Source organism: Eucalyptus grandis, chromosome 11 (assembly GCF_016545825.1).
Source record: "Eucalyptus grandis isolate ANBG69807.140 chromosome 11, ASM1654582v1, whole genome shotgun sequence".
NCBI classification, from domain to species: domain Eukaryota; kingdom Viridiplantae; phylum Streptophyta; class Magnoliopsida; order Myrtales; family Myrtaceae; genus Eucalyptus; species Eucalyptus grandis.
In genome coordinates, this window is record NC_052622.1 from 18470230 (window position 1) to 18494703 (window position 24474).

A 24474-nucleotide genomic window follows, 5' to 3' on the forward strand; every position below is an offset into this window, starting at 1 on the left:
TTTAAAAGAAAATATAATCTTGATGGTTCTGTTAATAAATATAAAGTAAGATTAGTTGCAAAATGTTTTACTCAAAAACAAAATGTTGATTATTTTGACACTTTTGCTCTAGTTACAAGAATTTCATCAATTCGTGTTTTAATTGCTTTGGCTTTTATTTACAAACTTATTATTCACCAAGTGGATGTTAAAATAGCTTTTTTAAATGGTGATTTGGAAGAGGAAATTTACATGGTGCAACCTAAGGGCTGTATTTTTCCTAGCTAATAAAACAGAGTTTGTAAACTTGTTAAATTTTTATACGGCTTAAAGCAAGCGCCAAAGCAATGGTATGAGAAATTTGATGATATTCTAGTTAATAATGGATTTTTCTCTATTGGAGTAAATAAATGTGTATACACAAAAACTGTTGATGGTGAATCTATAATTATTAGCTTATTTTTTGTACATGTATTGATGTAGTGAATGAAACAATTGTTTTTTGACTTCTAAATTCAATATGAAGGACATGAGGGAAGCTAATATTATTTAGGGTGTTAGAATCATAAAAAGTGCTAGTGGCATAATGCTTATTCAAGCACATTATGTGGAGAGGCTATTTAAAATATGATCACTTTAATGTCAAACTTATGAATACTCTTTATGATTCTAATATCCAATAGTGAAAAATAAAGGAGATGATATGTTCAGTCTAATTATGCTCAAATTATTGGGAGTTTGATGCATTTGATGAATTATACTCGACCTGATATAACTTATGTTGTATGTAGACTGAGCAGATATACACAAAATCCCAATAATGATCATTGGATTGTTTTGAGCAGATTAATGAAATATTTGAGAGGAATTATTAATTATGGTATTTTATATAGTGGATTTCCCACTGTATTAGAAGGATACAGTGATGCTAATTGGATTTCGGATTCAGATGAAACAAAATCTACTAGTTGTTGACACCCGAAATTTTCGTCGACATTTTAATCATCCATTTTGCAAAAATATAGAAAAATAAAGAGCCAAAAATAAATAAATAAAAAGAAAACAAAAAAAAAGAGAAAAAAAGAAAACAAAAGAAAACAAAAAAAGAAAAAAAAAGAAAACAAAAGAAAACAAAAAGAAAAAAATGAAATGAAATGAAAAGAAAAAAAATAAGAAATAAGGAAAATGAAGAAGAAAAAGGAGAGAAAAAGAAAAAATAAAAGAAAGAAAAAAATAATAGAAAAGGGATCGGGGTTCTCACACGAGGGCTCTTTTTCTCTCGCTCTCTCTTTTTTTCTCTGGCTCTCTCACGGACTCTCTCTGGCACGCTCTCTCTCTCTAAAACGACTTCTCTCTCTGGGGGATCGATCAGTTTTGGCGGGCTGAAGCGTTCTCTGGGGGATTCTCTCTCCTTTGGCCGTCTCCAAAACCAACGATCTCTTCCTCTGAATTGGCGGTTAGGGCCCTTCAGCAATGGCGCCGGCCGCTCCTTGATTCAGCCACCGCGCACGGTAGCCGCCCCGATCTAGCCCCGCGCTCTGACATGGCGCTCGAGAAGAACAGCTTCAGCGCCAGCGGCGGCGCCGGTGAGGCTCATGAACTTTAGCTTGTGTGGGAGGAAATCTCTCTCCCTCGCCGATTCTCCCACAGCAACCGAGAGAGGCGCTCGATTGGAAGTTCTCGCTCTCTCTGCAAAATGGCCGAATGATCTTGGAGTTTTACACGATCCTCCTCGATCCCCTGGTTGATTGATCTATCAATCATCATCACCTCATCACCGCCAGGTTGTTTCTTTTCAGTTAAGTGGTAAGAATTGCTTGTACGCATAGATTTTCTATTCTGATGTCTCTGTTCTGTATTGCTCTGTGCCATTCTGATGTTAATAGTACTTCACACTACATGCTTACAACCTCTTTGATAGAAAGCCTGACTCCATTGCCGATAGTTCTTATTGCATTCTGTTTACCAACGTCTTGATATTCAATTGAAATTGCGTTGGTTGTGTCTTTGCTGGATTTCCTGCATATAGTTGATTGAAATGTGAACTACTTAGATGTATAAGTGATGTATGTCGAATGCTGTTCATGATTGTTTGCGTGGATCAAATTCTGTTCATGTGTGATTTTGTATATCAAATGGTTCTCCTACATGTTACTTTGAGATGTTGAGTCTGCCAAGGAAGAGGAGGAGACTGTTCTATGCGTTCTTGATATTTTTCACGCAATACTTGTTCACAACCATGATAATCAAACTAGTGAATTCGCAAAGAACCTGATCTGTAGTTCTTGGTTCATCTCCTCATTTAGCTGTTTGGATTTCTATCCCACAGAGAGGGTGAAACACCGAATTTATTTGATGATGAGTTCACTAATTGAAGTTCTACTTCAAAATGATTGTGGGCGACACATTAGGATGCTGTATCTTACCTTCCCTCTGAGCCAAATGATTTGCAATGAGTTGATGATTATTGATGACCAACTTGAGGTTGATTGAGTTTGATTTCTATTAATCTGCAATTTCGTGTGTTTGTGATAGACTTTCTGTTTTGGCTTAAATGAAGTGATAGATGAGGCTTTCTGGTCTTGAGCCCTTTTAGACATAGAAAATAGACTTCTCAAGCTTCGATTTGATAGTTCACATGTCCCGAGAGGACGTCATTTGGTCACTTAAAAACACCTACAAAGTCAGTCAATTCTGCAGTAGTTTTTAGGTTGATTTGCTGTTCTGCGATTTTCTGTTTTCACTGGACTGAGCTGGTAGATGATGTTATTAGGACTTAATGTCTTCTAGAGATTTTTAATAGACTTCTCAAGCTTTCCATAGATATATTATATGTGCAATTTGGCTATCATTTGTCCTGCTTGATGCTTCTTGCAAAGAGCATTAATCTGCTGATGTATTCTGCTTGTTATGATCTGATCTGACCACTTATACAAATGGCTTTGCTTGAGCTAGAAAAAAGACCTAAATTGCAATTGTCACCTAATAGGAATTCGTAAAGGACACCTTTCTAACAATGCCTAGTTTGTCCAATTTGCCCATCATTTGCCCTTTTTTTTTTTTTTAGATCAAGTTTTGAAGTCTGAATTTGTCTTGACCTGCAGTACTGTCTTATCTCTATGAATCTGACTGTCTACCAATTTTGTGTGATCTTATACATAATTATCTTGAGGATAAATTCTCAATGAAAGCTGTCCATAATATCCATATCCATCCCATGCTAAAATTTGAGAATTTTAAGGTCAAATAACCTTAGAATTCAAGTTGACATGTAGCAATTTAAATTGTTATGCATTTTGCTCCTAATGACAAATCACATATCATTGTTAATGGATTTGTGTGGCCTTTTGCACATGGATTTAGGGTTTAATGTTTAAATCAAACTTTTTCTTCACATTTAACCCTACGTCATGTTCAAATTTCATGATTTTCATGCATGTGGCTTAACAAATCAGTTATCATGCATCATTCTCTAATTTGCTTATGATTGATTTGCATGCTTTAGCGATTGTTGCTTTTTGGCCATGAATTTGACTTTACTTGAACTTGATACGCCTCAGGAAATTCCATTCATGAAAGTTGCTTGATTTTTGTGCTTTTTTCTTAGAGCCAATCATACATGGGTTCTACCCCAATTGCTTTGATCTTAGTTGTGATGATTGTTTCTCACTTGTATGCACCTAGTCATAAATTTCTTAGATTAGGTTTAGATTAGGACTTTGAAGATGGAGAAGGCGTGAAGATGGTGGAGGTCGATGTCCATTCCGACCATTTTCATGTAATACCCATTTTCCCGACATATGTCTTGGGCTCCATTTGTTGTATAAAACCCGACGAGTTGCGGGTTTTTCTCTCTTTTTCCCATATATTTCTCTTTTATACTTTCTTTTAGGTTTGCATGATAGATTTACTGCTTTTCTTGATTGTTTACATAATGTCTTGCACTTTCAATTTTATTGATTGTTTTCATTTCTTTATTGAGAAATAAAATAGAATGAAGGTAATCCACCACGCATGATTATTTAATATAGAATTGACGATCCTGAAAATATAAAAAAGAAATGCATTGACATGTTAGGAAAAAACACAACATACTGTTTAGGTACCAAAATGGCGCTAATAGCAATATTAACGTAACCCAAGCCCCCGAACCTAGATATATGGTTACGTAGGAATCGAGGGAACACTCCTGACCCTCGATTGAGTTTCTAGCCGACCCCTAAGATGAGGTTAGTGGCGACTCCTGTATATATTTTATGTTGTTAAATATTTAGATTGTATAAATAAATCCGCTGTCGTGCGGGGTACGAGCTTGGGAGAGCTCGTGATCTCGTGAGGAAACTCTGGTGATCAAAGTATCCCTAAATCCGACATTTCCCCTCCTTGGACATTTCGAGGCGGCGAGATCGGGTCACGACACTAGTGGATATGTGTTCACTCTTGGTGGAGGTGCTGTAACTTGGAAGTCAACCAAACAAACAATAATTGCTAAATCCACCATAGAGTCAGAGTTTGTGGCTCTAGAATTGGTTGGCAATGAGGCTGAGTGGTTAAGGAACCTCTTAGCGGATATTTCTTTGGGAATGAAACCGACACATTCTGTATCTATGCATTGTGATTGCCAAGCGGCAATAGCCATTGCAAAGAATAGAACTTTCAATGGTAAAAATAGACACATCCGATTGTGACATGATATGGTAAAGCAGCTGCTTAAAGATGGAATTATGACACATCGAGGGAAATGAGATTTAAACCAATTGAGGAAAAGTAACAGTGATGGTAACCCAACCTATGTGATTGGCAATCCCATGAATTATGTTCATATGGACAATAACGAGTCACTTGTTGTTCTAGTGATGCACTATTAAAAGTTATTGTCCATCCTAAGATGAGAATGATACAAAACTATAAGGAAAAAAGAGGTTGAGCTAAACTCTTAATGAAATTCCATAGCAATTATTGGTGGTGTATTAAGCTGCAAAATACACTTGATGGAATCACCTATATAAGTGTGGAGTGGGGCCGCTCCTAGGCCTATTAGCGCAAAACCGTGTTGAACAACAAAGTTTGTGGGAGTGCAATGTGATTGATGAAAATTATAATTCACAAAAGAAATTTTTGGTTCATAGAAGTTTCAAACTTCACCAATAATTTCGTGAATTATATTTCATTTTTTTTATGGCTAGTTCATAGCCTAACAAGCACCAATTCTGATGCATTACACTCCAATAACCCAGCATCATATTCATTTTTTCTTTTCAAAATCTTTTGAAATATATGGGGGAATTGTTGGATATTTAAATAATATTTTGAAATATTTACAATAATAGCTTCGATAAAAGTTATAACTGCATTGAAGATCATCATTATTTTACAGTCACATAACAGTTTCTTAACGGTCATATAACGGCTTTTCAATCGTTTTGTAACGTTTAATTTATTTCTCAAATAAATCATTCATTATTTTACAACGGCTCTTTTAACGGCTCTATTTTGTCTGAATATAAAATCTCATAAGACAATCTTAAAAATATATACACTAAATGAAATAGAGAATATTCTTTCTTTAAAAAATCTTTCATTTCCTTTTCCTTGCTAGGTTATACACAACGTTGTATCTGTTTCTTCTAATATTTAGTGCGGAATATAGAAGAATGTCTGTTGTATCTTGGGAGGATAACCGTTAGAAGCCTATCTTTCCGAGTTTCGCAAAGAGGCAGAATTATCCTTAAGGACAGTGTTTATACTTGCATGCCTCAGACAAATTTATTTATTCTCATCAGCTTTTTTTACTACATATAGTTCATTAACAGTTTTTAATTTTTGTAAGGTAGACATTTTTTATCAGCCTTGACAATGGCTGGGCATTGTTGCACATATCGGTGTCTCCAGGGGGGATCGGAATGTTGGGGAAGGAAATTTATTGGAAAAGAAAACACAAGATATTAACATGATGAAAATCGAAGATATTTTCTTTTGTTCACCATTGAAGTTTCTCCTTTCAGAAAGGCTCTCAAGTCATTTTCACATAGGAGGACTTTGAAGACTCCTTTTTGGTTGCGGAACCACATTAGGACAGCGCTTGAAAGGTACTGAGAAATGGGAACACAGCATTCTGAGTTGGAAGTTGGAAAGTTCAAGACAACTGAACCGCACAGGTGATCTCTGACCCGCACTTGAGGCATCGAGGCCATTCCAGTTGTGGCATTAGCGGAAAGTCCAAAGTAAATTGCTTTTCGGAGCCAAAGTCTTTGACTGAGAGAAGCAGAAGAAGACTTGTCTTTACTTGGTTCCGTGCAGATTTCGGCATCGAGCTAGCTGTAATTACATTCGATATGCAGTTGTACCCGCTTTCATATAACTTAGTTCCAGCTTTTTGCGAACCAAGTTCAATCAACTGGAGACTAAGGGCATTTTTTGTAACGATTATATTCCTGAGATTAGATTCTGATCATAAATGATTTTTTTTAATTCTATTTTCGGGAACAAATTCTAAGCATTTTAAGCCGTTTGATAACTGTCCAAAATTTCTGATTCTGGAATAAAATTGTATTTGGGACCGTGCTAAATGATTCCGTTCCAAATTAATTTATTTTAATTTTTAAATAATTTTTATACTTTTTTTCTTTTCTTTGTTTCCTTTTTTTTTTTTTTTCATTTTTTTTCTTTTTCTCCTATTCTTCGTCGTTGGCCTTCGGCAAGGCCGGCCCTCGTCGGCCGAGCCTCGCTGGTAGCTAGGCGAGGCCTGCCTAACCATCGGCAGGGCTGGGCGAGGCCCGCCTGGCCATTGGTGGGGTTGGGTGTCGCGAGGCTTGCCTAGCCCCGGCGAGGCTCGGCCTTGCTAGATCCGGCAAGGCCGAGCCTTGCTAGTGGCTGGGCTTGCCTCTAGCGAGCTCATCGGACCTCGCTCTGGCCTGGCGAGCCTCCCGCGAGCTCACCAGATCGGTTGCTAGCGACCGGCGGTGGACGATGGCGGATGGTGGCAGACATCAACCACATGATTGAAGAAGAAGAAAAGAGAAGAAAAATAGTTGGTTTTGATTCTTCTTTTTTTTTCTGATTTTGGAACAAGAATCACATTTTTTTTTTTTAAATTCTTGATTCTACTCCCAATCTATTCCCATGAATAAAAATTTTACCAAATGCGATTCTATTCCCAAACTGATCCTGGGAACAAAAAAATTAGAATTTGGCTCTGTTTGGATAGTTATCAAATAGGGCCTAAACGTTTTCTCATCTTTTTGGTCATTTATAATATGAAGGGTACATGTTTAATGGGTTTTGGAAGATTTGTAAGAATTCGGTGTTTCAGTTGGTGAGTTTGGTTTCTTAAGTTCTTTTGAGTTCAAAAACCATCGTCAAGTTTTATTTTATGATTGAAATCAAATCAACAAAAAAAGATGGAATTTGCCGGTTCAAACCTCAGAGCAGCACATATCTGCGCACCGATCCCGCGATCCATAGGAAAATATCCGTGCATGTCCAGCTTTTGTGATTTGGTGGTGCAAACACCACATGCCAATCCTTTTTTTTTTTTTTTCTCTCGTATTGATTAGCTCGGCCACTTGTAATTTCAGATTTAACATTAATACGATTTTTTAAAATTATAATGTTTTAGTTTAGCCGTAATTCTAATGTTTTGTGTGAAATTTGTGCAATGTCCTGTTGCCTTAGTATATGTAACTACATTCAATTGAATTTTTAGGTGAAAATGTGGCTAGAAGCCTAGAAAGTTCAATTATTTAATCTTTTGTCCAACTTAAGAATAGCAATGGTGAAGCTTTCTAATGTCATTCTTCTTCGAAAGATTTTTTGAATGTGTTTTTTTAGAGTTTGTAGAAAGTCAAAAAGAAAAAAGAGTTCGATACGGAGGTCATATCTTTTAATATATTTAATAACTTTCAATTGAATCATTTTGGTAAAAATGTGGCTAGAAAAAGTTATTCTTCATCCACACGAATTGCACATTTAGGACTTGGCCAGCTGACTTGAACCCGTGATACATCTTTTGAGCATCTGCGTGTAACTAGCTGACTCAATGGTGAAGGCTGATGCAACAAACATGCTTGTTCGCATGAGTACTCGTGTGACTGATGTAATTTCTACAATGATTAAATTTACAACAAGTATATATGGATCTCAAAATGAAGTCAAATGGCTGCATCATGCTCGAGTTAGATGATTGCAATTTGGAAAGTATTTCCCAATTGGCACATTCACAGTACAATCATGCCTAGCTAATTCCAGGACTTAAATAAATTTGGCATAGGTATGACATAACAGTTTATTGATTCATAAACAATAAATAACTAACAAAGTCCTGCTATTAGTAAACGAACAAATTTTCCTTCCTTCTTTGTTTTGCTCCTAACACCGATTTCCATGAAAAACACAGCAATATGACTCATAAAGTGTGAGAGAGGCAAAACAGATCTTCACCACGTCTCACTAGGCAAGAGTGGCTGCACATCCGAAAGTGTAATGACATCCATATCAATGTTTGACTTGCTAGATGGAAAAGCAGCAGCATAAGATTCAGCTGCCTCACGGTCCTCTTGATTTTGTTGAATGCCCGAAGGATTTTGGAGCTTCCTTATCCCCTCCAACTCTATTGCCAATTCTTTCATTGTAGGTCGGTTCCTCCCATTCAAGTGTAAGCACCTTCTCGCAAGGTTTGCAACTACTGCAATATCTTCCTTTTTACCTTCTTTCAAAACTTGAGAATCCACAATGTCGAACAAGTGATTTTGCTCCATCGAAATTATGAAATAGGTTGCGAGGCTTCTTCCTTCCTGTTCCCTTAGTGAGGATATTGGCTTTTGGCCTGTTAAGAGTTCAACAAGGACAACTCCAAAGCTGTACACATCACTTTTGTCTGTGAATTGACTTGATTGGAAATACTCAGGATCTAGGTAGCCGAAAGTCCCCTGCACCAATGTGGTTACATGAGTTTGATCGAGGGAAACAGTCTTGGAAGTACCGAAATCTGCCACTTTTGCTCGATATTTCTCATCCAAAAGGATATTGGTGGACTTGATGTCTCGATGATAAATGGGAATGGAGGCTGCTGAATGCAAGTAAAACAAGGCTCCTGAGATTTCAGTTGCAATTCGTAAACGTGTGTCCCATGATACATGAAACTTTTCGTTTGGGTCATGAAGGTATTGGTATAGAGTCCCATTTGGTATGAATTCATATACTAAAAGCGGGACTTCCGTCTCCAAGCAACACCCCAATAACTTAACCACGTTCCTATGGTTGATTTGTGAGAGAATGAGGATTTCATTTATGAAGTGCTCGACTTTTCCCTCATCTATCACTTTTGATTTCTTAATCGCCACTATTTTTCCATCCGTTAACATTCCCTTGTAAACGGTACCCTGTCCACCTTGCCCGAGGATCCTATCCTCATTGAAATTGTCAGTGGCCTTCTCTAAATCCTTGGAGTTGAACAATTTGCTTTTCTCAACATTGCCTTGTGGTGAAGATAGCTCACTTTCCAACAAAAGACCTCCATTGCGTTTGAAGCACTTCTCTTTGAGCTTGATTTCCTTTCTCTTCTTCATGTATATGTACAACCTCCATAAGAAAAGACCCAAAAGTAGTGCCCCAACGCCTGCCCCAACCCCTGCATTGCAAAAGTTTATGGGGCAAAATTGAGAAAAATGTACCCTGATTGTCAAGAATCTATAACGGCACTTATCGTCAAGAATTTCAGAGAATCTGATTCAGAGGGATACATGTAAGAGTGATGAACCTGAGTCTACTTTCCTGTGGATTTATCTTAACAAACTAGAAAACTTTACTTGTCTCCATTTCAAGTTCCGTCTGATGAAATTTCTGTACATGCATTTGCACTGTACAATGATCATATTTCAAGGAATTTAGCAGACCATAGATGAAAGTGAAAAAGTTCCTACCAGCATTCATCTTGATTATGATTGTAATAATCCAAATTCAAATACAACAAGAATTAGTGGGAAACTTGAAAAGTTGAAGTGTTTTCTTATTTATCAGATATAAGTATTAGCGCGCAAAGAAACTTTTGAGGTTATTTTGATAGATACCATTGATTGAAACTTATCTGTATCATTCACCAAGCACATGCTGTGCTTTTTCTAACAATGCTAAGAGCATGAAGCGGTCTAAAGTTCTAGGTTAAAAAGACAAACTTACCAATAAGAATGAATTTGGCTTTCTTTCTACCATCAACACAATCATGCCAGCCCTGTTTGTTTACACAAGTGGAGCCTATCCCGGGGCATATATTTGAATCTTCACATTCGTCAATATCTGATGACAAAAGTCAAAATTATATTATCAGCGAATTACCATCTCCTTGAGTGTAATATTATGCTTGTAATTGTTTGAAAGTGCATTCGCTTTGTATAACCTTGGGCAGAAAAACAAAAAAATAAGGCAGAAAAGCATGTGTGGGATCATTAAACTGTAAGAATGCAAAATATCTGGGAATGACAAACCACTTCGCTGTATGGTGCCCTTAAAAAGGGAATGTGATAGCGTAAGTATGTTACCTTGGCATCCTTCGATAAAATAAGGGTTACCACGATACCCACTTCGGCACCAGCACTCCACATATGGCGAGCTACTCGGGTAACACGAGACAACATCAGAACTCATCGATTGATTTTGAAGCGCAAGTGAATAGTCGGTATCGTTTTGGATCCCCCATTGTAACACTACTGGGACCGTATCATTCACTCTCAAATCATATAAACCCATAACGCCCGACCTCAAAACCATGATTTCTCAGCCAGCAAAGCGTACTTGCACCCCTGTTGTCCACCTTTTTCTTTGATATCCACCGTAAAGTTCTGGAGATTTAAGGGAAGCGTAGTCTGGCAGCATCCGTTTGTCCCAGAGCAAGCACTATACAGCCCAATGCTGGTGTTGGTTCCAGCACATTTGACTCGCAACCAGTCTTGGTCGATGTAAAGACTATACCATCTGATTTTGTACTAGTCACTGCTGCCTCGGTGTGACAACCGACCAATTTAAAGATATTCCATCTCTGGGAGAAGAAAATTTACTTCCTTCTAAGCTCACCGGCTTAATGCCCTGGCAGCTTGCATTTAAGTAGTCTACTGGAAGACTGACCTTTATCATGCCATCCCCGTCTGCACGAAAAGTGGGGAGTGAAATATTGAGAACTGTCCATCCAAACTTATTTAGTATGGGCGTGTTGTTTTGGTGGCAGACAATCTCGTACCAGTCATTCTCAAAACACCTTGGTCCTATTCCGAAGGGGAAGGGAATGGTGACGTTCCCGCATGTTTCAGCGCAGGAAGGCTTTGCAAGTCGCGGTGCGGCTCCTGATGCTTGTACCGTGAGGGAAACCATAAGAAAAAGAATTTGAAACACCGAATTTGACAAGATTTTCATGGTTTGTATGTGCATGGATCTAAACCTATGGCGAAAGGTGACAGGAGCTGAGCCCCTTAAATAAGGGAAGATTTGTTATTTTTCGTTAAAGAAGGGAAGAATTTTCATGTTCTGCACGCATAATTTCCACCCCTGTCGCTTCCTGGTATCTGCCTGGGATGATTCCTTGATGATAGAAATATCAAAGTTTGACAAGTGGAGGACACCAATTTAAGCAGCCAAGTGCGACTTTTCTCATTCTTGGGTAGATAATTTGTTAATAATCTTTTTAATGAGAAAGACTTGGAGCGTTACCAAGATGGAAGACTTTTCAGGATTCTTTGTCGCTGATCCCGTCAAGCACGTTAGAATTGAGATATTTATTCCTTTCTTTACCCAGTTAAAGTTGTTTCTCGTACGCGTCGGGTCTTTTTCAAATTTGTCTCTACCAAAATCGTATGAATTCTTCCACTTCCGTGCTACATTAAAAATCTGTGCCGCGTCTTTGCTTATTGCCACGTATATTCACATTTCATGGTCAATCGCACTTTCATTAAAGCAAAAGTGATTTCTTTCTAATTTTTTAATCGTGGTTGTGCGATGTTCGAGTGTCGTAATCTCTCTTTCTATTGGAGCAAAAATCACTTTCATCGTGCAACAAGCCCAATGCTTTATTTGCGCAAGCCATCGATGACAGCACTTGGGAATATTATTGGCCCACCAGAAAAAAAGGTAGACGTGAATCATGAGGCATGACCGACCAAAAAAAAAATAAAAAATCATGAGGCATGTTTATGACACTGCGTCCCATGCACCGGGATTGAAGAATACTGAAAGATATTTTTTTGCTTTAAATAGTCTAATCAATTCACCAGTGCTCTGGACTAGACGTGATCATGCTATGAAACAACTCTTGTCACTGTTTTATAATAATCGCTAAAAATTAATATAGCAAATTAACCATGGTACCAATGAGGGAAGAGAGAGACTAGAGAGCCTATGTTTTGGCCAAAAAAAAAAAAAAAAGACAGAGTTTAACATTTCTACCCAAATATATTTTTGGACCAATATCCAAAGAATGTTCAGTCACCAAAATTTATGCACCGTGAACATGAGTATCTTTCGCTTAACGATGGACATTATCAAATGGGGTATCTTGAGTCCATACCTAATCAGCGTTATTATCCATGATTTTCTTTTCCCGCTGGTATAACTTCAAACATTGGGAAAGAACTTGAAACAAGAAGTTGGACATGATTTTCACGTTCGCATGTGCATGGACCTAAACCTATGGAGAAAGGGGAGATGGGCCGTCTCCCATAATTATTACTATTTAAGTGGAAGAAGGGGTCAGGACTTTCATGTACGATCATGCACCCCTTCATAATTTGAGATACGCTTGAGATTGATTACTTTAATAAATTTGACTCCATCATGTTTCTGAAACAGAAATCAAATCACAGCTCTTTTTGTTGAGAAAAAATTGATTGATAATGAAAATACGAGCACCTGTTTATAAGTTTTTGGTACTTTGATACATGATGACAATGACTATTCTAAATGTATTATTTACTCCTAATATTACTGTTACTTGGTTTAAAGCAAAATATCTTTAGAATAATACACGAAAGTCACAAAAACACGAGTTCAGTAATTACAAATTTCTTTTTGGAATTTCATGTTAAATATGTTGTCAAACTTATGTGAGAAAATAAACTAAGGCAAATTATGAAGAAGAGATTGTTGTATAGAAGAGAAAGTTGATATGAACAATGTGTGATTCGATTCTAGACAACCAAACAATACATCTCTTAGAAATAGGAGGTACCTTATCAAACCATCACCACTTTTCATTATCAATTATCACTCCTTTTCATGTCAATAATCCCTTCTTGTCATATCCAATTCAATCTCTTCTCTTAATTATTTATAGATAACAAACCATTTCAACAATCCCCCACTTAGTTTGTTATTTGTATTAATTTACATAAATTCATACATATAGGAAATTACCTATTAAGCTTTGTACCTTCAATTAGTGTAATAATTTAATTAACAAAATTAGTGTTAGATAGAACTCTAGATCATAATTTTCTTTGTTAATTGAAATTTCACACATATGATTTTACACATATTCGGTTAAAACTTTCCTATGCCTTAGCACTATTATGGCTTTGTCTGTCTCCTAGACTCATGAGCATTTACCAAAGTTCATCCAACTTTTGCTAGAAGTAGAACGATTTCTTATGTTCATGTATGTGAAGCTTCTAATTTATTACCCTAGATTTACCTTGCTAAAACCTAAACTTTATTAAGAGTGCTTTCATGAATACTAGCCTTGTGCCTAGGTACTCAATTATTGTCAAGATACAACAACTTGTTACCCATCAAACTTTGACAATTTCATTAGAAATTGTCAAGTTGGTTTCCACTAAACTATTATCGATTGGTCTAAACCCATTCCTTTCATAGTACTGGTAACTAAACCTCTCGATAGTCCCTTAAAATGGATCATCCAAGTTATTATTCATCCAAACCTAAATAACTGAAATAAATATGTTAGTAATTAATTGTCTAACATACCCAAGTCGCAAACTTATACGTCTAGACTTTTCTTTGTATATTTTATTATATGCCCTAGACATTTTTGCCTCACTATCACGGTGTAAAACTATCTCTGTCATTGGTTGTGATCACAACTTTGTATCCAATAGCAAATTACGCAACCATTAAGCCTCTTTATCCATTGCCGATAGTGCTATAAATTTATATTCCGTTGTTAAATGAGCTATACATAATTTCTTCTTTGATGCCCAAGAGACTGCATAATTTGCAAGCTTGATAACCCATCAAGATGTCCACTTTTATCAATTGTACTAGTTACTGAATTAGCATATTAATATCCTTCTAATACTACCGATTGTCTATGACATTTCGACCTACAACCGGTTGATGTAAGGACTATACCAGCTGATTCTTTACTAGTCACTGTTGCCTCAGTGTCACAACCGAAAGTCCAATGCCTTGGCAGCCTGCATTTGAGTAAATTACTGGAAGACTGACCTTTATCATGCCATCCCCATCTGAACGAAAAGTGGGGAGTGAAATATTGAGAACTCTCAATCCAATCTTATTAAGTATCGGAACCATCTTGTTTTGCTGGCAGGCAATCTTATACCAGTCATCCAAGAAACATTCTGAACCTATTCCTAAGGGGAAGGGAATGGTGACGTTCCCCGCATTTCAACACAGTTAGGCCTTGCAAGTCCCGGTGCAGCTCCTGGTGCTTGTACCGTGAGGGAAACCAGAAGCAAAAGAATTTGAAACCTCGAGTTTGACATGATTTTCACGGTTTGTATGTGCATGGACCTAAACCTATGCGAAAGGTGACAGGAGCTGAGTCCGTTACTCTAGTTATTTTCGTTAAAGAAGGGAAGAATTTTCATGTCTGTACGCATAATTTCCAGCTCTGACACTTCATAGTATGTTCCTGTGATGTTTCCTTGATGATAGAAATATCAAAGGTTGACAAGTAGAGGACACCAATTTAAGCAGCCAAGTGTGACTTCTCTAATTGTTGGGGAGATAATTTTGACAATCATCTTTTTAATGAGAAGGACATGGAGCGTTGCCAAGATGGAAGACTTTTCAGGATTCTTGTCATGGATCCCGTTAAGCACATTAGAATTGAGATATTTATTCCTTTCCTTACACAGTTAAAGTTGTTCCTCGTACGCGTCGGATCCTTTTCAATTTTTCCTCGACCAAAATTGTTTGAATTCTTCCTCTTCTGCATTACATTAAATATCGGTGCCACGTCTTTGCTTGTTGCCACATATATTCACATTTCATTGCCAATCTTTCTGTTTAGTATCAATTAGCTCGGTCACTTACACTATCTGATTTAACATGAATGCGGTCATTATGCATATTAATCTTACTTTAGCATTTGTTTAGGTTATTTTATAAAATTAATCAAAGTTAAACCTCGTTTAGAGCTAGAGATTAGTTTATCAGTATCGTGCGTCTATAATTTGTTAAAAGCTTTAATTGTGTTAGTTAGAAGTAGTTTTGTAGCCACGACCTCACTTAAATTGTTGGCAGGGGAAGGGAATTACAATGTTTCCGCAAGATTCATGCTGGAGCATTGAAACATTAATCTTGATAACTAGAGGCCTTTTTAATTTAAGCAGCCAAGTGCAGTCCTAATAACGAGAAAGTCTTCCATTGAGACAAAAACTATTGCAGCCTACATTCAAGACCAACTCGTTCAACTAAGAAGATTAGCGTGCATTAAAGATCGACAACACTCTCACCAAAAAGTCCCTCATCAATAAAGCCTCATCTTTGATTTTGTCATAAAGACTTGTCATTCCTATGCATCGAAGCTTACATCAAGACTTTGGAGAGCCACAAGTATTGGAAATATTGTACATTTGATAGTTTCTAGTTTCTATGCACATAAATGATTACTAGTTTATAGGTTTGAATCTAGTATTTTCTTGTTTTCACTTTAAGAAGTCATTGACCTTTGTATATGGCAGATTGAATTTGATCAATGAAAATTTGCTTTGTGCAATTCCCTTGAACCTTGGTGAGTTCAACCCCTTGAAAACCTAGAAAAGTTTTCATTTCTTCCTTGAAGAGTTGGGGCTTTTAAAGCCTGCATCCTTGAAGAGTTGCAGCTGCCAGTCTTGAAGAATCGATGTCATTTCAACTTCCTCGAAGGCCTAGAAGAGCAACCATTGAAGTTTCTATCCTTTTCTTCATTTCGTCCATTCCCATTTCGTCCACTTCCATCAAAATTTGACTAGTCTACGGTGCTTGTCTAAGAAAACTCAAACCACGAAAGTTGATCTTAGAGTCTCCGCTCTTTTCGCTTAGGAATCAGGTCATTCCAATCTAAATCAACAAAGTTATGCCCATTTTCTAGAGCTAGCACGGACAGAAATTTCTGCTCAATTTTGTACCTAAATTTTCATCACTCTTCCGTTCATGTTGTTTGAGTAGCCGGCCTTGGGCTACATAAAAAACAAACATAACTGCTTGGACAGCAAGATCTCCTTTGCTTCTGGGACTTTGCCTATTCAAAATTGATGATAATGGTTTCCAACTTCACCGGAGTACATCCGCATCGGGTTGATGACTTTGGTTTATGTTTTCATCTCACTTGTCGCGACCCCTTTCATGGAAACTTTTGTTGTGTGGAAGAACACCCTAACTAAATGAGAAAAGTAAACAAGAATAATCAAGAACACGGAAATTTACGTGGTTCGGCGAAAGATCCGCCTACATCCACAGGAGAGAGAGAGAGAGAGAGAGAGAGAGAGAGAGAGAGAGAGAGAGAGAGACGATTTCTTATTTGAGCTTATGTCAAGAGTACAAGGTACAATGCTGAAATAAATAGATCTTTAGATCCCCACTTTCCTAAACCTAGTAGGAAAGGAATTCCACCATAAAGATATTATCAAATTTGAAACCCAAATCTAGGAAATATATTAGGAAACAAATAGCCAACAATCTTCAAGCATTCCTAGATTTCCCGATTGAATATTGTGGAATTCAAGACAACATTAGCAAATCTCCACCTTTGGCTTGAATAAACCACAAGCCTCCACTTCAACCAAGAAAACAAATATATCTCTCCCTCCACCGTACCTTCGCAAAGGTACGCCCGCACTTGGATTGGTGCGGCCTCCATCAACTTCAATGATGAGTGAGAGAAATCAAGTCCCTGCAAGACTTGAATTTCTCTGAAGTAACCGTCTTCGTGAGCATATCTGCGGGATTATCTTTAGTATGGATTTTCTTCAAAACAATGCTCCCATTCTCCACAAATTCTCGAATTTTGTGGTACCGAACTTCAATGTGTTTCATTCTGGAATGGAACACTTGATTATTCACAAGACATATTGCGCTCTGGCTATCGCAATATAATATAGCACTTTCTTGCTTTATACCCCAACTCTGTGACCAAACCAATCAGCCATATTCCCTCCTTCGCAGCCTCAATTACTGCCATATACTCAACTTCGGTTGTAGACAATGCTACAGTAGGTTGAAGCATTACCTTCCACAAAATAGCTCCACCGCCAAGAGTAAAAACATATCTCGTGATGGACCTTCACTTGTCCAAATCACCAGCATAGTCCGAATCAACATAACCTGCCAAATTGATCGATCCTCCCTTGGAACTGAACATTAAACTCATTCTAGCAATTCTAGCCAAATAATGAAAGATCCATTTAACAGCTTCCCAATGCTCCTTACCCGAATTGCTCATGTATTGGCTGACGAGACTCACCGCATGAGCCAAATCCGGTCTGCTACAAACCTTAGCATACATGAGGCTCCCCACTGCGCTGGCATAGGGTACTCGAGACATCTTTACAACTTTCTCATGTGAAACAGGGCATTGTTTCTCAGATAATTTGAAGTGATTTGCTAAGAGTGTACTAACCGGTTTAGCTTTACCCATGTTGAACCTCTCCAAGACCTTCTCAACATACTTCTTTTGATTTACCCAAAGCTTACTTGCATGTCTATCTCGGAAGATTTCCATGCCAAGGATCCTCTTTGCAGCACCAAGATTCTTCATATCAAACTCACTACTTAACTAAGACTTTAGGGAATTAATGTCTCTCATTTTTCTTGCAGCAATTAACATATCATCAACATAAAGCATCAACAGAATAAGCGATTTATCATCCAAAACTTTGTAGTAGACACAAGAATCATGCACACTCCTCATGTAGCCAATACGAAGCATAAAATAATCAAACATTTTATTCCATTGCCTCGGAGATTGCTTAAAATTGTAAAGTGATCTCTTGAGCAAACAAACATGATCCTCTTTCCCTTCCACCTTGAAGCCTTCGGGTTGCTCCATATAGATTTTCTCCTCCAAGTCACCATGAAGGAATGTCGTCTTCACATCTAACTGCTCAAGCTCCAAGTCATACATGGCTACCATAGCTAGCAAAACACGAATTGATGTGTGTTTTACAACCGGGGAAAATATCTCATCATAATAAATCCGCTCCTTCTATGCATAGCCCTTAGCAACAAGTCGAGCCTTGTATCTCTCTTGCTCTTTCTTCGTTGCTGCTTCCTTTCTTCGAAGAACCATTTGCAACCAATGACATTCCAATCCTTGGGCTTCTTCATGAGTTCCCATGTCTCATTCTTTTGTAATGACTCCATCTCCTCCATCATTGTGGTCATCCACTTTTCTTTGTGATCACTTTTCAAAGCATAAGCAACCATATCCTTAAAACCATACCTCTCCGGTGCTTTGGGAGTGCACCTTCCTCGACCTGCCACAATGGTACGAGGAACTTCTACCGTTTCTTTGACTTATGGAGCTTCATCGGATGACTCACCATTCTCTGCAGCTTCTCTAGCTTCAAGCTCCACCTTAACGATAGATTTATCACTCTCCTCTTCAGCAGCCGCGCATGGCACGCGGCTTGACTTTAACATTGTAGATTCATCGAATATAACATCCATGCTCGTCAAAACTTTATTCTCACTTGGATCCCATAATTTGTAGCCTCACTCCTTTCTCATAACCGAGAAATATGCATTGTTTTGATTTTGGATCAAACTTTGAGCGCTTCGAGCTCTGCACATGTACAAAAGCAAGACAATCAAATATTCTTAAATTAGAATAATCGACAATTTTACCAGTCCATACCTCTTATGGAATTTTGCATTTGATTACAGTTGATGGAGACCGATTCACAAGATAACATGCCATGCAGATAGCTTCTGCCCAAAACTCCTTGCTCAGTCCCGCATGTAGCCTCATGCTTCGAGCTCTCTCTAATAAGGTCCGGTTTATTCTTTCCGCTATGCCATTCTGTTAGGGCGTATCAGAACTATGAAGTGACGTTTAATCCCTTCATTCTTGCAAAGCTCCATGAATAGTGTCGATTTGTACTCTCCTCCATTGTCCAATCTCAAGCACTTAACTTTCTTCCCCGTTGAAGTCTCAACTTCAGCTTTCCATTCTTTGAACTTTTCAAAGACTTCACTTTTGTGTCGCATGAAGTAGATCCAAACTTTGCGAGAGAAATCGTCAATGAACGTCACGAAGTATTTCTTCCCTCCTTTTGACTTTACCGATAAAGGACCCCATACATCTATGTGTACATACTCGAGCATGCCCTTGCTTGTATGAGTTGCAGCATTGAACTGAACTCCGCATTGTTTTCCAAACACACAAAATTTGCAGAAATCTAATTTGCATGTTTTTATACCTTGGAGTGCATTCCTCTTGTGAAGCTCCATCAATCCTCTTTCTCCCATATGCCCAAGACGCATATGCCATGGATAGGTGTTATCTATCTCTGTGCTAGCATCCATGGACACAAATGCTCCACCTTGCACTGTGGTTCCTATAAGTCGATATAGGTTCCCGTGCCTCTGTCCCTTAAGAACAACCAGAGCTCCCTTAATCACCTTCAAGACTCCACCTTGAGCCGTGTACTTGCATCCATTGGATTCAAGTGCTTCCAATGAGATCAAATTCTTCCCTAGACCCGGAACATGACGCACGTCTGCCAAGGTTCTAATCATGCCATCAAACATCTTGATTTTCACGGTTCCAACACCCATAGTCTTGCACGAAGTATCATTCCCCATGAGAACTGAACCACCATCATATGCCTTGTACTCATCGAAGGCTTCTCGATGAGGACACATGTGAAAAGTGCATCCGGAGTCCATGATCCACGAATCTTCAAAGATGTCCTTCCCCAACGATATGGACAAGACGTCCCCATCATTGGTCTCAATGCTATCAGCTATACTTGCCTCATCCGAGCTCTTCTTCTTTTTCTCGTTCTTATTTGGACAGAATCTCTTGGTATGCCCTTCCTGATTGCACCCGTAGCATCTTCCTTTGAACTTTCCCTTGGATTTTGATCGACCCCTATTGCTCGATCCTACAAACATCCATTTTCTCAGTAAGTGCTGCATGAAGCCATTCGGGGCCAAATAGACCAGAGTTCAAGTCATCTTGGTCACAATTTGGCTTCAATCCCTATCAACTATCTTAGACAAGCCAAAATCTGTAATCTTGGCATTAAATTTTTCGTCCAAGAGTATATTTTGTGGCTTAATACCCATGTGGACTATCTTCCATCTACATTCTTCATAGAGATAACATAGGCCCCTTGCTATGTCAAAAATGATCTTCCTTCTCTATTGCCAATCAAGTACGAATGACTCATCTAATTTACAAAAATCCATTTATCTAGGGACCCTTTGGACATGTATTGTAGACAAGCAGCCTGTGAAATTTCTCAGCACAAAATCAAATAAGTCACACCAAGTTCACATGGTGGATATTGTCAATGCTCTCAACCTCAGCAAGAAAAGATTTCTTAGTTTGGCATAAACCATTGAGCTGCTTCACGGCTACTTTTTTTGCCGTCAGGGAGAGTGCCTTGATAAACAGAGTTGAATCCACCCTCACCGAGCTTCTTGTTGAAATCCTTGGTAATGGTTTTTAAATCATCATAGGTGAATCTCTTAGGTGCTCCCGGTACTTGATCAAGATAGTCCTCTTCAACTTCGTCAACACCTTTTTCCTCTTCGACATCTTCAACACATTTTCTTCTGTATAGGCCTTTTATGACGACTACAAGAAAAATGAAGGCTAGGAGTGATCCGAGGCTCGAAGTGATGATTACTATCAGAACGGCATTTGTCCCTTTTCTGTTTTTAGGAGAAATAGGAGGTTCAACTATATTGGGAGAATCAGCAGCTTCACTCGTGGTATTCTGCACTTTAAGATAAAGAGATAAAGGCCAGTAGGGTGATCCACATCAGAATCATGTGTAAAGGAAAATACCTGAGACAATAAGTAGCATGACCGTGAATAATTACAGCCATTTCCTAGAAATTTAAAAAGAGCCGCTTGGCAAGAACACTTATTTGCACAAGCATTTTTGCAACTCTCCACATCTGAATTTCCAAGATCCAGGACTTTTTGGGGATCTGTCTTGAAATTGAAGTAACTAAGCCCGGCAACACCAAAAAAGATTTGAAATTGCGAAGCTTCACAAGACAAAGGAATGTCAGTGCACCCAAGTGAAGGATTTGCATGATCTATTGGCTTGAAGTGGAGTTCCAGACATGAGCACCCAAGATAATCTTCACAGACTCCATAACTCCCACAAACCATTGGATAACCGCAATGCCCTATGGAGTCTGTTAGAGGATCACGTGCCATGAAGAACTCATTTGTATACTGCTCGTACACCCTCAGATGTCCATCAGATTCAAACTTCAAGTACTGCACAGTCGCAGTTGAAACATGACCAGACTTCAAAGAATCGTTTCTCACGAAATTCACAAACAGCTCAAGATGCCCTAGGGTGAATTCAACATAATTATAGTCATTGCTTGTGTTTGGAAATTTTATGCAGAAAAGGTAAAAAACCTGTGGAGGGTCAGCCTCTATCTTAGCAAATTAACCTTCAGTAGTCAGAGAAAGCAAATATAAACCTTAATTTCTGACCCAGGAGTAGCATGTCCGTAGGATGATCGAAGGACTGCCACACTGCAGCATTGTTCTTATCAAACAACACAAGGTTTCCAGTGTCAGTCAAGTTCATGCCAACAACAGACTTACCATAAGTTTGGGTTGACCACATGACCGAGCTGTCGCCATCTTTCAAAGTCAAATCTCCTTCTATTGTGACTTTCAGGATGGCAAGGTATCCAGTAGGACGGTTCCAATTAGCAGACCACACAACAACTGGAGTCACGCTGTTGCTGTTGTTGTTGATAGAGCGCCGGTCAGTTGGAATAACCAAAATGGCAAAATAGTGAAGATCCGAAAAGGCTTGGCTATAGAAGCCACAGATGAATGTCGTGCCATTATGGCTCTGCACAAGAACCGGGATTATGCTGGAGCCATCCGCAGGGAACTCTATAGTATTGAGAGCAGATGCTATGGTAGTCCCTGTGGTATTAAGGCCTGCGGATGGATAGACGTTGGCCCAGGCGCCAATCAGACCCAATGAGCATGTAAGGATTAAACGGCCGGAGGGTGTGAAACATAGTGTGATGTTACTAAAAACGAGAAGCAGGAGAGGAATGTGAAGAGCAGAAGACGGAAAAAGGGAACTGAATTCCAAGTTAAAGGTGAGACGGCCGTCACTGGAAGCACCATTGGAAGTCCGAGAAGACTTATTTGTTAGAAGTATGCTTTCAGCCTTGAATGCCGACCGCATCCGCAGACGGTTAACGTTCCAGAAACCTAATTCCAAGCCACCTCTCCAAACAAGGGCGCCAATGTGAAGACAACTTGAAATGGACAACGAATGGCACATATAGTGCTTCTAACAACTCGTTCTAAGTTTCAGATAGAATGTAGGGGAAGCATAACAAATTGTCCCTTTGATGGAGCGGCCTAAAAGAAAATGTGCTATTGTAGAGATGATTTCCATATATAAAAATATTACGAAGTGTAGCGCTTCATAAGGAAATAATATCAGTGATAAATGAAATGATCCTTATATTATACAAGCTGTCAATCCATTGATGTTAGCATCTTCAAGAATCTGTTTGTGATTCAATCAACATCTCTAGAGTCCTCCTCCCTTGATTGATACATAAGAGGAAAAGTGTTAAAAAAAGTCCTAATCCTTTTACATTTATGCCAATTTAGTCATAAATCTTTTTTTAGTATCAATTTAGTCCTAAATATTTTTACTTGGTGTCAATTCAGTTCTTTCCATCAAATTTGGTCAGATTTTGCTTAATGGGTGCTGGTTGATGTGGTACAATCAGTGCTAACGTGGACAACCTTTAGCAAGGCTCGAGTTGTCGCTAGTGGCCACCAGGGCAAGCCTCGCCGTGGGTGGCCTTGCGTTGGGCAGCGAGGCTCGCCCTCATCAGATCTTGCGAGGGTTAAGCCTCACCGGTCATGGGTGAGGCTCAACCTCGCCGACATGAGGCTAGCTCGAGACCGCCTACGCAACGAGGGAGTTCTTGCACACGGGCTGGCGAGGCTCACCCTCATTAGATTTAGTGAGGGTCAGGCCTCACCACCTAACGCAAGGCCACCATTGTGGCCATTGGTGAGGCCTCGAGCCTTGTCGGCTTTCGCCTCTCGACGATCGGCCAGAGGAAGGAGAAGAAGGAGAAGGAAAAAATAAAAAATAAATAAAAAACTCAAAAATATTAAAATATTATTCGTGCCACGTCAATCGACCAATGCTCAGTCAACAAAATCTAGTCAAAATTAGCTAGAAAGTATTGAATTGGCACAAAGATTTATGATCAAATTGGTACAAATACAAAAGGTTTTGGATTTTTTTAACACTTTTCCCAATAAATAAGTTTCATTATTTGTCCTCAAATTCGAAATTGGAGATGGAGAATCCCAAATTCCCATCTCCAATTCCCAATTTGTGAAATAAGTTCTGAAATGCATTTCTGGCTTCGTGAGATTAGTAATTCTATGCACAAATGGAACATATAGTCACTAGTGTTCCAAGAGCCACCTTTTTTCACTGATACTTTCTTATATATTTAATCCTTGCATGAAAAGTAACACTAATTGACATATAAAGTACACTAATATTATCATTTTGGTTAATTGGAGAGATGAATACTTAAATTTTTCAAAATGAATGATATCTAAGTAATCTTTAAAGTGTTGACGCCCTGATGTGATTTTTGAATAAACAAGGAAGGATTCGCAATGCTGAAAAGGAAACAGAATGCCAAAAGGAACGAGCTAACATGGTCAAACCATGTTCTTGATGCTTGCTTGAGGCCATACAAAACTCTCCCTGATATGCAAATACAAGTAGAGTGTTTTTGGTCCTCAAAATTGGGCAGTAGCTCCCTACAAACAGGTTGCGACAAAAGCCAAGTAAAAAGACATTTTTATCATCTAATTGTTTTACGGGCCAATCTCTAACGGTAGCAAGATGAGGATTGCCCTTATGCTTCTTGGTCGAACAACTGGCGAGAAAGTCCCAAGGAAATTATTTCTGCTATTTGAGCATATCCCTTGACTACTAACTTGGCGTTCAACTTGGGCTTAAAAACCCATATGCACACAAAATCAGTATTTGAAGGAGAAGGAAC

The 24474-nt window shown here is 38.5% G+C and overlaps 1 protein-coding gene across 1 annotated transcript; it reads right to left on the minus strand.

The window, feature by feature from the left end:
* Positions 1-8285: 8285 nt before the first annotated feature.
* LOC120289320 (wall-associated receptor kinase-like 1) lies at positions 8286-9560 on the minus strand. The gene has a single exon (XM_039304059.1). The coding sequence runs from the start codon at positions 9543-9545 to the stop codon at positions 8415-8417; it is 1131 nt and encodes a 376-aa protein (XP_039159993.1). The 5' UTR covers positions 9546-9560; the 3' UTR covers positions 8286-8414.
* Positions 9561-24474: the final 14914 nt, after the last annotated feature.

Bases quoted from the DNA above. Each gene is read 5' to 3' on its own strand.
- LOC120289320 (XM_039304059.1), bottom strand. From the start codon at position 9,545: ATGAAGAAGAGAAAGGAAATCAAGCTCAAAGAGAAGTGCTTCAAACGC.